Source organism: Montipora capricornis, chromosome 9 (genome assembly GCF_036669925.1).
Source record: "Montipora capricornis isolate CH-2021 chromosome 9, ASM3666992v2, whole genome shotgun sequence".
Taxonomy (NCBI): domain Eukaryota; kingdom Metazoa; phylum Cnidaria; class Anthozoa; order Scleractinia; family Acroporidae; genus Montipora; species Montipora capricornis.
The window spans coordinates 27,244,607-27,259,228 of record NC_090891.1 but is presented as its reverse complement, the minus strand read 5'-3'; the positions used below and the strand labels follow the sequence as shown (position 1 = coordinate 27,259,228).

The 14,622-nt window shown below is 39.6% G+C and overlaps 1 protein-coding gene across 1 annotated transcript; it reads left to right on the top strand.

The window, feature by feature from the left end:
- Positions 1 to 730: 730 nt before the first annotated feature.
- On the top strand, positions 731 to 6,185 carry LOC138015134 (uncharacterized). The gene is made up of 3 exons (XM_068862061.1): positions 731 to 971; positions 2,347 to 3,247; positions 4,104 to 6,185. The coding sequence occupies exons 1-3, from the start codon at positions 879 to 881 to the stop codon at positions 4,424 to 4,426; spliced, it is 1,317 nt and encodes a 438-aa protein (XP_068718162.1). The 5' UTR covers positions 731 to 878; the 3' UTR covers positions 4,427 to 6,185.
- The last annotated feature ends 8,437 nt before the right edge of the window (positions 6,186 to 14,622 follow it).

Genomic DNA, 14,622 nt, shown 5'->3' with positions numbered 1-14,622 from the left:
CCAAACAGTTGGTCAGCAGTGATTGTAAGGCTGCGCAACCTATGAAATGAAAACTCAGACAAGTCATATCTAAGTGTGGAAAACACTTCCGTCATCAGAACTTCTTCTTCTTTTTTTTTATTATTCAGACTTCCGTACTTCCTACGCGGGACTATAAAGTGCTTTGGATTTCGAGAGGTTAAATTGCCCAGCACGAATAAATAACTCACTTCTAAGCACACATTTATAATACATGCCTGTGCCCTTTTGTCGAAGGCTCTTTTCGTTCCTAAACAACGTGTATCTTCATTCACGTTGTAAAATACTGTTACATAAAGAATAATTAGTCAAAGCAGGATGGCCATGAGGAAATACCCTGACACACCTCGCGTCGTTGTCAACTGAAGGGTCAACAGGATTAATTCAAGTTTTAAAATTGGTTCATCCCTGTCAACCCTGCTTTGGCATCGCGCTCACGTAACTTTAGGGGAATCCCCGATCAGTCATCTACTTGCAAGAGGCAGTTCGCCCAGGAGCTTATGCAGCTTGTGTGTTTGTTAGGTTCCGTTTGTTTCCTAATTTACTGTGTTACTTTCTTTTTCACGACTTTCGCTAGCTTTTTTATCCATACCTTGACGATTTTTGATGATCACGGTGAAAAGAATCGAATTACATCCCAAGGCGACCACAAATGAAAATGTATACCCCCTCCCACGTAACATTTCTCATATAAGTCTTAATGTGATGACACCGCTCTTTATTTGGGACGGGCCTTGTTTATCAACAGTCTCGACAAATTTTCCGCTTTAAAACAAGTTCATTTCTGTAGTTGGCCTCTCCACAGTGTGCTTGCTTGTTAATTCGATCACTCTGTGGACAAATCGCTTCCTTAAATAATCATGGAAAGGCATTTCCACGGAACAATGAGTTCCGTGATGGAAAACAGTAATTTCCTCGCTCTTTGTACGTTCATTGTCAGTCTTGGCTTGCTGGTGAGTAAAGAGCCTCAAATGCTCTCTTGTTTTGTCAAAGATCAAGACCAAAACTTTTTTCATGGTTCGATTTCCTTGTTTTTGCGAAAAACTACGCAATTTTCCCACTTGCAAAAATGTGCTGACGGTGTAGATTTGTGGCAACGTGGCTATGGTGTCGCTTAGAGAACCATTGGGGTCTTCAATTTCAAAAACTCGACAGGAGATCGTCTGTTCAACTTAGTTGTTTGACGTTGCTTTGTTTCTGTGTAGGATACGTAAGTGTTGCGATGCGTTTCAAGAACAATGTATGCATGTAAATATTTCTCATACCCACATGGTCGTAAGAATAGTGTGCGGAAGTGTTAATTAGAGAATTTCTCTCATAACTGTTTTTTTTTTCATATCTACACTGGCTGTAACAACTCACACTGACTAATTTTACACTTTCATCCGCTTTCATGTGTAAATTAACAAATTGATTTGTTTATCTCACATTTCGGAAATCTTACCAACGATTAAAGCTCGTTTACTTAATGACTTTGTCTCGCGATTTTAAAAAAAGGTATACATCTAACGAGAAACAAACTGCTAGAAAATCGTTTCTATTGTTCCTGTTGATTCTGGAAGGTGCTTCGTTAGCAGTTCAGTACTTGACATGATTGGGTAGGCCGAGGAAAGGAAGGTTTTCACCACAAAGAAAAAACAAAAAAGGTCTATTTTTCCTCAGCTAAGGTGATGCGCCCACCTCGTAAAATTATGCAATTTTAGGGTAAGATTCAACAAAAACATTAAAAAAAAACAAAGACTTGAGGTTGAAGGCTCACATGCTTGATGTTGTGTCTGTTACACAACAATTATGACCCTGTGACCTAAGATGATTTCATTTTTTGAGAATGCCGTGAATGCTTACTCACGTTAAGTCACAAAAACCTTGGCATTACTTACATCAGATTTTCAGCTGGTTAAAGTCGGCTTTCGATTGATTTCTCATACAGACGACTGCCCTAGTACTTTTCGAAATATGATAGCCCTAAAGTTGGTCACATGCAAGTTCGAAGGCAATGTACAATCCGTGCCAAGATCAATTTCGCGCGTTTTGTGGCGCAAGCCCCTACGCGTTTTAGGAGATTTTCGAAAGTTGGAATGCAGTACTGCGTACAGCTATTTTTCGGTTTTGTTCAAGGGAAATGTGTTTTATCATGGCTAACACGAAGCAATCAGTAAATACCTGAGGAATATAATTTCGTTAAATTTTAGGCTGGAAATCAGATATGTTATGTTTAATTACGAGTTAAAATGTGCTTGTTACGAGATCCTTGGAGAATTACGGCATGATTTTTCTTCAAAATATTTACCTCTTTTTTCCTTCTTTGTTTCTACTATTACTTTACAGGTGCATGGAGGAAATGCAGTCGTAGTGTGTAAGACGCCGGAACAAATCCGCTGGGTCTCTGCGGGAAACACTAGATACAAGTGCCTCGATTGTCCTGATTGTCCCGCGGGATCTCAACCCTCCGTCCCGTGTGGCAACACAGTTCCGTACGGAACCGCTATCGACTGTGTTTCCTGTAAACTTGGGGAAACATACTCGGACACTTACGGGAATGATCAATGTAAATCATGTACTGTATGTTCTGAAGGAAGAGCGGTAAAAAAGAATTGTACTTTGTCCTGGAATACTGAATGTGATAACAAGTGCACAGATGGCTATTATCGCGAAGCATTCATTTTCCGATGTCTCAGTTGTGTGGAATGTTGCGGGGACGAAAACGACGAACTAGCGTCTGAATGCGCAAATGGTCCTAAGAAATGCAAAGTGCGATCTCTTTCTTGTGATAAAAAGAACACAAAGGCATCTGAAGCAGCGACAAGCGGCAGGAAGGTATCCTTGCTTGTGAATAAGCAAAATGAAACCTCTACCGTTTTCCATACCGTGACTCGTACAACTGAGAAGGAAATGGGAATTGACGCACACAAACCACCTGCAAACCAGCCCACGCCATCAGGGGGGTCGTTTTCGTGGGACCCTCGTCGGCAAGAACAGAGAGACAACAGACAAAACAACAGAGAGGCGGAGGAGGGAGAAACTGAAGACGATGGCAATAAAGTGCTTATTCTTGCTTCACTGCTGCCATTTACAACCATTGCGGTGGTGTTAGTGTTGATATTTTTTTGCATGATTCGTCCAGGGCAACTTCAACAGTATTGCCAAGCCAGTGGTAGAGCTGGAAATGACAGGGCAGTCCCTGTTCCCCTTGAAACCATCGCATCTTCCTCGCAAGAAATGATCGCCGGTGAGTCACTAGCCAACAAACAGAACGGTTTTTTTTAATTCTTAGCCATACCTGCAACATAACCAGCTTTATTTTAAAAGGTTCTTCAGTACATTCACATAAATTTTCATTCAAGATGGCGGGACCGCATGCTAATGTAGGCTTCATGTACTAATCATGTAATGTGATAATTGTTGGTTTTCACTCACGTGATCAACAGCCATGTTTTTCAACGAAAACAAAAGGAAGCGTTTGCATAATAATAGAGTCCAATTCCAGGAGGATTTGGTCGAGGCACCAACATGGCCTCCTTTTCTTTGTTTAGGGGCACCAACATGGCGGTCGTGACGTCATGTGAAAACCGAGAATGCCTTCCCGTCCGGCGATGTGTACCGCTTCTTGTACTACGCTTCGCATTTCCTTCAGGCGACTAACAGTTACATAAAGCACAAGGACAGAAAAATGCAGGCCGTAATAAAAAGCGTAGAATTTCTCTGGCTACGTATTCAGTCAGGCTTAACATTTCCAAATGATTGACGTTTTGACCGCTGACCGGTTTGCTGAGTGGGCTGAGCATGTGAGACTAGCGTGCGGGAATCACGTGAGTTCGAGTCCGGCCGGACCAACACTTGGGCGGGATCTTTAAATAATTGAGGAGAAAGTGCTGCCTTTGTAATTACATCCGAAAATGGTTAGACTTAAATGCCTTCCCCAAAACGGTCCATCGACCACGATCTTAGTCCCTTTCATATCTCACTTTCCATTTGAGAGGGAAAGTAGTGCGCCCTGACCAAGGCAGGCCTTGAAAAGGGAAAATAAATAGCATATTTTGTTTTGCAAGCCGTTTTGATTGAATCTTACTTGTTACTTTATTCAGTTCAGTTAAGCCTGGAGAACTTTGAAAAGGACCACATGGAGCTTTTCGACTGGATGTGCTCGAGGCTTGATATTGGAAGACGGAGCTGGTTTCGCAAGGACTATGAACGCCTAGCTGCTAAGTTCAAGAAGATTTCTCTGGAAGAGCGCAACGCGTTGCACGAGGAGCTGACAAGAAACGGAATCCCCTCTAAGCTGTTAATGAACTTGCTCCAGACGAAATACCCAGAGCTTACAGTAGCTGACTTCCTCAAAAAAATTAAAGAGATTGGACGCAATGACATTGCGAAGAAACTTTCAGCTCTTGTAAAGCACTGCGCTTGAAAGTCATCTGCTCATAGAGAGATAACAGTTCTCAGCAAAAAGAATGGGTGACAGGTATGATCTTTTAAGAAAGTCATATCAATCTGTGTACATTGAGGACTGAGCGGATAGGAAGCTTCAGCAAGGGGCGGGTGGCCCTTGACAACTCAATAGCTTTAAAACGCCTTTAATAGAATTTGCCGTCGCGGCGTTTACCGCTCGAAGGCGTTGACCGGCTTTAGACTCAAAGTCACTTTGTTTTGTTGTTTTTTTTCCTTTTCTTTTTCTTGGAGCTGGCTGTATTCAAATGTGATCACAGTTCCAGGGTGACTGGGATTCAAACTGCTCTCGAGACGAGCTGGTGGACGATGATCCATCAACATCAGCAACACTTTCGCAGGTCGATGTCGTTTTATCCACTATAATATTGTTTAGTTTCAAAATGTACAATCTCAGGTTCATTGTACAGACAGTTACGATCGAAATTCGTTCACCAAGCTCGAGAGGAAACGCTGTTGTTGTTGTTGAACTTGACCATTGTTATAACAACTTGAATACGAAGCCGGCTTTCGCTCAAGTTGTTGAAAGGCGTCGATCAAGATCACCTTCAACAATCTATGTAATGACCTTACCCCACCGCATGATCTTACCTTGGCCACTATGGATGGAAACATAATTTGTTTATACCTGATTTTGCAAATTAAGATATATTTGATCAGAATGTAATTAATTATTTTAATTAATTATTTTATTTATGATCACAGGTGACGATGCAATCTAGCGCCAAATTGACAAATAATAAATTAAACAATTACGAAATAATAAGCTAGGAAAATACATTTAAAGTAGCTCAAACCAGTTTCAACAATTTCAAGGAATTGTTTCATCCGAGGGATGGGCTCGATTAATTAACCTATTAAACGTCAATGTTAAGGTATCATAGCCAAACAAGATACACACACATTATTATGACATAATTGGTCTCCGTAGCAACAGGAAATTTTAGAAACATTCTATGTTTTATCCTTAAATTTATTCTTTTGTCTCAAAAACAAACTGGATGACCCCCAATTTTTATTGCTGGAAAGTATTATGCGGCTAAGATAAGGGCCCATTCAGAACCACCTTAAAATTTTTAAGGTAAACGCTCGAGAGATTTTTTAAACTTTGCACAGAGTTTTGTTTAAGCTTGATAATCACTTTTTAGTCATTAAAAGTTGGGGGTCACCGCGTTCGTTTCTTGGATAGAAGTGTTTAAAGATGAAACAATGGTAACCTGTTACGTCACATCAATCCGTGCATCTGGTCTAGCAATAAGACATTGCGGGCTGCGTGAACCAGGTGTGTAGTTTCAATCCTTCGAAATAATGCAGATTTTGAAAGTGTTAAAACTGATTTGAGCTTCCTGTAGTTATGTGCCTGACCTAACGCTTAAGGGGAAATCAGTCAGTCAGCTATTATAACTTGTTATTTTTGCAATTAAGGTGAGAAGAGGCCCCAAAGATGAAAATGTATATATATATTTACGTGTTGACAACAAGTTGTATCATGATCTTAGTAAGACAACGATTTGTAACATCTCAAAAGGTGATATCCCTTTAAATGATAAGCGGTTTGATGAAATGAAATCTTCTTTCGAGGATTTTAATTGGGAAATATTTATTTGTGTCAAATTAAAAGGGCAATAGTTTTTAATACTTTGCAGTGAGACTGACATGACTTATTTGTAAATGGCTTTGCTTCGCCTGGTGATGGGAATAAAAAAAATCCAACATCCTAATACGCCTCTTCATAGTTGTCTGGTCATTAAATATTCAGGTCTGAACAGTTATAATGTCAGAAGAAGTTGATTAACAGCCAGTCTCTTCATGTCTCTTGGGTTACGACACATCCTTCCTCGAAATAACTAACTTTTCAATGGGTTTGGTTAAATGTAACACAAACAGTGGACTCAAAGGCCGCTGTTTTGGGAATTAAATCGCTCAGCGTTCATCCTCAAGAAAAGGGTCGGAAAAGGACAGGCAGTTGCTGCAAAGTTGTCTTTTGAGGCTGCGTTGCTCACTAGCGACTCAAGCATAAGAAAAAGTAACAAACTTGTGAATTAATGTTGCTTGTGCTTCCGCTAATTTGCGTCGCTAGATAACAACTATTCACCAAAGTGGTTGTGGCTAGTGGTGGAGGTGAATACAACTCTAGCCACCGACTTTTCGGTGAATAGTTGTATTAGTATATACTAAAACAGTGAGATAATTTAGAACAAAAAGATGACTTTAAATCATTTATTCCTGCAACAATTACAATATTTTCTGGTGCAAATGCCGCGCGAGTTGGTCGGAGGTGAATAGGAAGGGATTTCCGGAGTATGAATAGCCAATCAGAGTGCAGATCAGTAACGCTATCCACTGTTTCAGTATATACTAATGATCACTAGCTCCTATTTATTCCTACGGTTAACACCGATGAAAAAATGTCATGTTCCACAAAGTCTGATGCTACCTGTTCTGGTCTGCGTAACCCTTCAAATCCCAAAACAACATACACCTTATTCCAAAACTGATGGCCTCCATTTTAGTATTCTTTTGTTTGATTGCAAATTGGCCATTTTGACCTTATTCAAGGTTAATTATTCTTTTGAATTATGCGTTTGAAAGTGAGGCCAAAAGGGCCAGTTTGAAAGAAGACAAAAGAATACTAAGATTGCGGCCATTTTGGATTAAGGTGTGTACTAGGACGTCTGGCCTCAGTTGTTCAAAAGGTGGATAACGCTATCCACTGGATAAATCACTAACCATTGGGTAGTGCAATATTGTTCGCTATAACGCATCCAGCGGGTAGTGCTATCTATCGTTTGAACTATTGAACTCTCTTTAATTTGGAAAAGAGAAATAGCCTGGGTTGAGAATAGGCGCGCGAGCGTTTATGGGATGATTTCGGGGGACGAGAAGATAAACAAATATGGCGAATGCTGGACCGGAATGTAAGTTTAAAGTTAAAATCAAAGTAAACAAAGAAATCGAAAAAATGAAGTCTGAAAATGTGAGGCTAAAGGAAAAAGAAGTGCAAACCTCGAGGAGAACGTGAAGAATGCACAGCTGCAAAGGTGGCTTCTTTGCCTTGGTACCAAAACTGCTGGAAAGAAAAGGGGTATTACGGTATCTTGACAAATGTTCTAATTTTAGTTAGTTACTTTTCCCTTCCGGTTTAAGCCCAAAAGATTGTTAAAATAAAATTCTCTCGTGACTATTAGTGACTTTAAGGCCCTCTTTACAAGCAGGTAGGAGGGTCGACGATAGCTCGGGTTTACAAGCACAATTTCACAGGTAGGGTTAGCCTAGCACCAGGGTAACCCTAGCTGCTTTGTAAACACGTCTATGTCAAAAAGAAGAAATATATGCGTGCTAGGGTAACCAGGGTTACCCTCCCTCCTTGTAAACAAGCCTAATTATACCACCTGATTTCAATTTGTTCATCTAATATTACCACAAACATTAAGCTAAACAATGAACTAAAACAAAGCCTTTGCACGCCTAGTAGGTGTGTTTTAAATTTTAGTACAATTCTTTGCCGTCTTCGTCCTGACGACGACATGAATTGACGACTTAATTTGAGGATGAGTAGAGGACACGAGAACCTGACGAAACATTACAAAATTATAATATATTAAAATTGTCATATTGCCAAAGAATTGAGAAGAAACATGAGGTTTCAATCTTCGAATTTTAAAGGTAGGAGACGTTTCTGTGATGGCCGACTTGGAATCCATAAAAACTTGAACTTAATTTTCTGTTATTTTCTGTTATGGGAGAAATAATTTTAGATGTCCACGTTAGGATAGAATATGCCATTCATTTGCTGTTAGCAATATACGATGGCACCAAACAATTTCATTTGTCCACCCTCGTGACAGATGGATGCTCTAGCTGTGATAATTTCCATGGACAAACTTCCAGTTGCTATAGTGGCCTGTACCGATCAGTGATTTAACGAGTCCAAAGAAAATTATTTGCAGATTATTTGCAATCCAATTTTCAATGTTTATTAGTACTGTTTTTGTTTCATTAGAAGCGTTTTGTATAAAATTTCTTGATGAACTACAAACTGGAATGAATATCCTTACAAACGACCCAGAAGATGGGCGGATTGGCGGATTGTGGAAGGGGCTTTATAAACCAAAACAGCAAGTGTTGAAGAATAATTTACTTCATAGGATGATAATAATAATAATATAATAATAATAATAAGAAGAAGAAGAGAAGAAGAAGAAGAAGAAGAAGAACACGCTTTTTACTCTTGTTGCCTTGTCACAATCTCGCTAGGATTGTTACATAACAACATGGTACATCGCACGTGAAAGTTACTGATCAAAAACTGGAATCTACAAAGTTGTTGCATTAAATGAAAATTATTCCAGAGTACTTTGTATTGTTTCCAAACAGTTGGTGAGCAGTGATTTTAAGGCTGCTCAACCTGTGAAATAATAACTTGGACAAGTCCGTCATCAGAACTTCTTCTATTTTTAAATCCAGACTTCCGCACTTCCTACGCTGGACTATAAAGAGCTTCGGATTTCGAGAGGTTAAATTACCCAGCACCAACAAATCACTAATTTCTGAGCACTAATTTCATGCCTATGCCGTTGTTTCCAAGGCTCTTTTTGACTAAATAGAGGATCGTTTCCTTCATTATCAACATTATCAACATTATCAACACCAGATAACTCATGATGATAATAATAATAATAATAATATAATATAATAATAATAATAATAATAATAATAATAATAAATGCAAAGTACTTTAAAAGTCGAAGAGGCATCTATTTACAAAGTATTTCTTAGACCTTTCCGTTTTGACACTTGGGATGTGGTAGGGATGGGATCTACTACGCAAAGCTCTTTTTCGTTGGGGGGTGCGAGAAATTATCCACAATACTACTCCACAGGCTCAAATCCTTATCTTTGATAATCTGTTTGATAGATGTTACGTACGTACCCAAATCTCAATGCTCTTTTCTGTAGTCTATCAATTTGACTCAAATACTTACTGTCAGCAGCAACACCCCAAACTCGGATACAGTAAGTAAAGAGTGACATAATAAGAGAGTCATCAGCATCATTATCGCAGCTTCCATCATCTTCAACATCATTGCAACTGCAGAGATCGATACATTTAAGTCCCGCTTCGTGACATTGACATCTATTAGTGGAAAATTGCTCCTTAATTAGATGGAGGTTTGTATTGGTCTTTAACGTTGGAAATAAGTGTCTTAGGCTGGTACAGCAGGAATTCCTCAATTCCGGCAGCGGTCTTTGCTCGGGTTGCTTACCTTAACGTGAAAGTGTTCGTAAAAAATGTACTCGAGTGTTGTCCGCGGCTTGCTCAAGCCGTGAATGGCTCCTAGGCATGCATTTGTTTTGTTATTATAGCCCAGACTTTTTGCTCCTGTAAATTCGCCTGAGAAAAATAGCGAAAGCGAGCAACGAATCATGGAATTACTAAAGAAAAAGATTCAGCGAAAAAGTGAATGCGGAGCGCCTCGGAAGAGAAACAGCTTCTCACTATTTGTAGTGGTATCGAAATTGCTAAGCAACCTGACAGTTGGGTCACCTGAGCCAGTGTACGTTCTGCAGCACACCGCAAGTGTGCAATACTGGATTACATGTAAAACTTTAGTTAAATAATTTTTCTTGGCTTGTTTGCTTATTGGAGCCATTCATCTTCTAATGTCGCAAACCTTGCGCTAAAACGAGGCATCAATCTTGCCCCAAAACGACGCATCAAAATAAATTACACGTACCATCATTGGACCAGTTGGCCGTGAACTTAGCCGCGAACCATTTAAACGAGCATTTCGCGTCTTATGTAAGCCGCAATCGTATAAATGGCCCAGTTCGCGTCTTACGTAAGCTGTGGCTTATTTTCCCTCGTATAAACGGCCCTATTGACAGCTGAAAAACTCAGGTGGCTCCAACGGCATTCGACTTCATGACCTATACGATGCTGATGCTCTTGCTCTCCGGCAGTCACTCGATTTCGATGTTGACTGAGCCGAGAGTAATCAGCGCCGGGGGTTGCGCATTGCACGTTCTTAGGTGTGCAGTTAGTCCAGCCTTGGATCTACGCAAGCGGTTTCACCTAGTACACTTTACGGAAGGCAGTTGAGTAGACCATCACCGCCATGTTTTATGACTTCAGCTGGTATGCCATCCAGACCATGCAGGCGCTTTACCAATGTTAGCAGCCTTTATAGCTTTCCTTAGTTCTTCCATTCAAATGCATCATTGTCTCCCAAGCAGTTAGGTGGTCAGTTGCATCGTTGTCTACTGCGTTGCCTTCTTGATTCAGCAGTTGGTGAAAATGCTCTTTCCGTCTGTCTGATATTTCTTTCATGTCTGTAAATAGCTGAGTGCCATCTAAATTCTTAACCGGGGCAACAGTGTTCGTTTTGAGGTCGCACACAGTTTTACGGACGGAGTACAGTCCCTGTGCAGTGAGTTGTTACACTTTCCAAACTTTTCAATATCTTCTGCTTTCTTATTCCACCAGTTGTCTTTCATTGTTCTTAGCTGGTCAATTTGTTGGTCTCATTCGTTCCCGTGAAGAACTCCATGAATGAAATGAATGTATATTTGAAATGTGAGATATAGACGACTGAGGAGAGAAGTGATCAAGCAAAAATTTTATTCATCACACCCGCAAAGCGTCCTGTTATAATTGCTCCACCCTACGCATGGAATCAAGGAAACACCGCAGTTTTACAAGTCCAAGAGCAAGAATAATAGGGTTGAGATGTACCTTTCGACAATGCTTCCTCTTCCTAATCACAACTGAAAATGTGTTCTCACAGTGTTAGAGTATGCATTTTCGGTTTGGGGCGGTATCCCTAAATACCTCGTTGAAGATCTGCAGCGTGTGTAGAATCACAGCCTTTCCCGTATCTCGGCATTATGAAAGCTTGCCTTCCTAACCTTTAAGTGCGCAGAGATGCAGCTTCTAGGTGCAAACTCGAGAGAATTTTAGGTGATAAGAACTATCCAAATTGCTCACTGATATCAATGCCAACGATCAATAGCCTCTACTCAAGTTATGAATGGCGTTAAGCCTTTGAAGATACCATATTCTAGACTGATACGCACATGAACTCCTTTGTGCTAAGGTCAAGTCACATTTTAAACAATAGATGATTTTCTCGTGAATTTTTATTCTGTGATACCCTAAGTATTTAAATTGTACCGTGACATTGCCTCTTACATTTTTCATGGACACGAGATCAGATTTATTACTGTTGTGTTACAGAGTTGTCTGAGTTACACTCCAATAGAAAGTATAAGTAATATTGGGACGATCTGTCGCCGTTAGGGTGGTCACCGATCTGTTCTATTACTCTTACGTGTCAGATAGACCCCAACTTAAAGTATGAAAATTTTTGTCGAAGATTTGTCACCATTGACGATGGTTACAAAGCATTTGAAGGTCAAGCCTCGTTTTCATGTTAGACTTTGAGGGTCACACTTTTAACTCCGCGTAAAAGCCGTTGGCACAAGTTACAAAATTGTCGACAACATTTGGCATGTTCCTTAGGGCCTCCTTAACACATCTAGATAGGCGGCTTGCTCTCATCACGAAATTCCCACGGGATTACAGATGCTCCCAGACTAAAACCCCGCTTTGGCATCTCGCCCACGTAACTATTAGTTACACTCCAATAGATAGTCTAAGTAATATTGGGACAATCTGTCGACACAATAATTACAAGGCATTATGTGATCCAGTCTCGTTTTTACGTTAGCGTGGTCACGTGATCCGTTCTATTATTGTTACGTGTCAGATAGACTCCAATTAAAAGTATGAGAGTTTTTGTCGAAGATTCGCCACCATTGACGATGGTTACAAAGCATTTGAATGTCACGCCTGGTTTCCATGCTGGATTCTGAGGGTCACACTTTTAACTCCCCAAAAAAGCCGTCGATGCAAGCTACCAAATTGCCAACAACATTTGGGATGTTTCTCAGGGTCCCCTTAGCACATCTAGATAGACGGCTTGCTTTCATCACGAAATTCCCACAGGACTTTATTTCAGGACATATGCTTCCTGACTATTTATAGGAATGAATTGATTTTCAAAACTTAAATGAATCCTGTTGGCCTTCAGGTGACGAAGACGCGACTTTTGTCAGTTTATTTCCTCATGGCCATTTTGCTATCACGAATTATTCCTTATGTAACAGTATTTACAACGTAAATGAAGGAAACAATCCTCTATTTAGCCTCAAAAAGAGCCTTGGACACAAGAGCATAGGCATGAAATAAAAGCTCAGAAGTGAATTATTTGTTCGTCCTGGGTAATTTAACCTCTCGAAATCCGAAACTCTTTATAGTCCCGCGTAGGAAGTGCGGAAGTCTGGATTTAAAAATAGAAAAAGTTCTGATGACGGAAGTATTTTTCACACTTAGATATGACTTGTCCAAGTTATTATTTCACAGGTTGAGCAGCCTTAAAATCACTGCTCACCAACTGTTTGGAAACAATACAAAGTACTCTGGAATAATTTTCATTTAATGCAACAACTTTGTAGATTCCAGTTTTTGATCAGTAACTTTCACGTGCGATGTACCATGTTGTTATGTAACAATCCTAGCGAGATTGTGACAAGGCAACAAGAGTAGAAAGCGTGTTCTTCTTCTTCTTCTTCTTCTTCTTCTTCTTATTATTATTATTATTATTATTATTATTATTACTATTATTATTATTATTATCATCGTATGAAGTAAATTATTCTTCAACACTTGCTGTTTTGGTTTTATAAAGCCCCTTCCACAATCCGCCAATCCGCCCATCTTCTGGGTCGTTTGTAAGGATATTCATTCCAGTTTGTAGTTCATCAAGAAAATTTTATACAAAACGCTTCTAATGAAACAAAAACAGTACTAATAAACATTGAAAATTGGATTGCAAATAATCTGCAAATAATTTTCTTTGGACTCGTTAAATCACTGATCGGTACAGGCCACTATAGCAACTGGAAGTTATCACAGCTAGAGCATCCATCTGTCACGAGGGTGGACAAATGAAATTGTTTGGTGCCATCATATATTGCTAACAGCAAATGTATGGCATATTCTATCCTAACGTGGACATCTAAAATTATTTCTCCCATAATAGAAAATAACAGAAAATTAAGTTCTAGTTTTTATGGATTTCAAGTCGGCCATCACAGAAACGACTCCTACCTTTAAAATTCGAAGATTGAAACCTTATGTTTCTTCTCAATTCTTTGGCAATATGACAATTTTAATATATTACAATTTTGTACTGTTTCGTCATGTTCTCGTGTCCTCTACTTATTCTCACATTAAGTCGTCAATTCATGTCGTCGTCAGGACGAAGACGGCAAAGAATTGTACCAAAATTTAAAACACACTTACTGGGCGTGCAAAGGCTTTGTTTTAGTTCATTGTTTAGCTTATTGTTTTGTGGTAATATTAGATGAACAAATTGAAATCAGGTGGTATAATTAGGCTTGTTTACAAGGAGGGAGGGTAACCCTGGTTATCCTAGCAAGAGGGTTACCCTAGCACACACATATTTCTTCTTTTTGACATCGACGTCTTTACAAAGCAACTAGGGTAACCTTACCTGTGATGATTTTGCTTGTAAACCCGGGCTATCGTCGACCCTCCTACTTGCTTGTAAAGAGGGCCTTAAAGTCTCTAATAGTCACAACAGAATTTTAACTTTTAACAATCTTTTGGCCTTAAACCGGAAGGGAAAAGTAACTAACCAACTAAAATTAGAACATTTGTCAAGATACCGTAATACCCTTTTCTTTCCGGCAGTTTTGGTACCAAGGCAAAGAAGCCACCTTTGCAGCAGTGCGTTCTTCACGTTTTCCTCGAGGTTTGCACATCTTTTTCCTTTAGCCTCACATTTTCAGACTTCATTTTTTCGATTTCTTTGTTTACTTTGATTTTAACTTTAAACTTACATTCTGGTCCAGAATTCGCCATGTTTGTTTATCTTCTCGTCCCCCGAAATCATCCCATAAACGTTCGCGCGCCTATTCTCAACCCAGGCTATTTCTCTTTTCCAAATTAAAGAGAGTTCAGTAGTTCAAACGATAGATATCACTATCCGCTGGATACGTTATAGCGAACAATATTGCACTACCCAATGGTTAGTGGTTTATCCAGTGGATAGCGTTATCCACCTTTTGAAC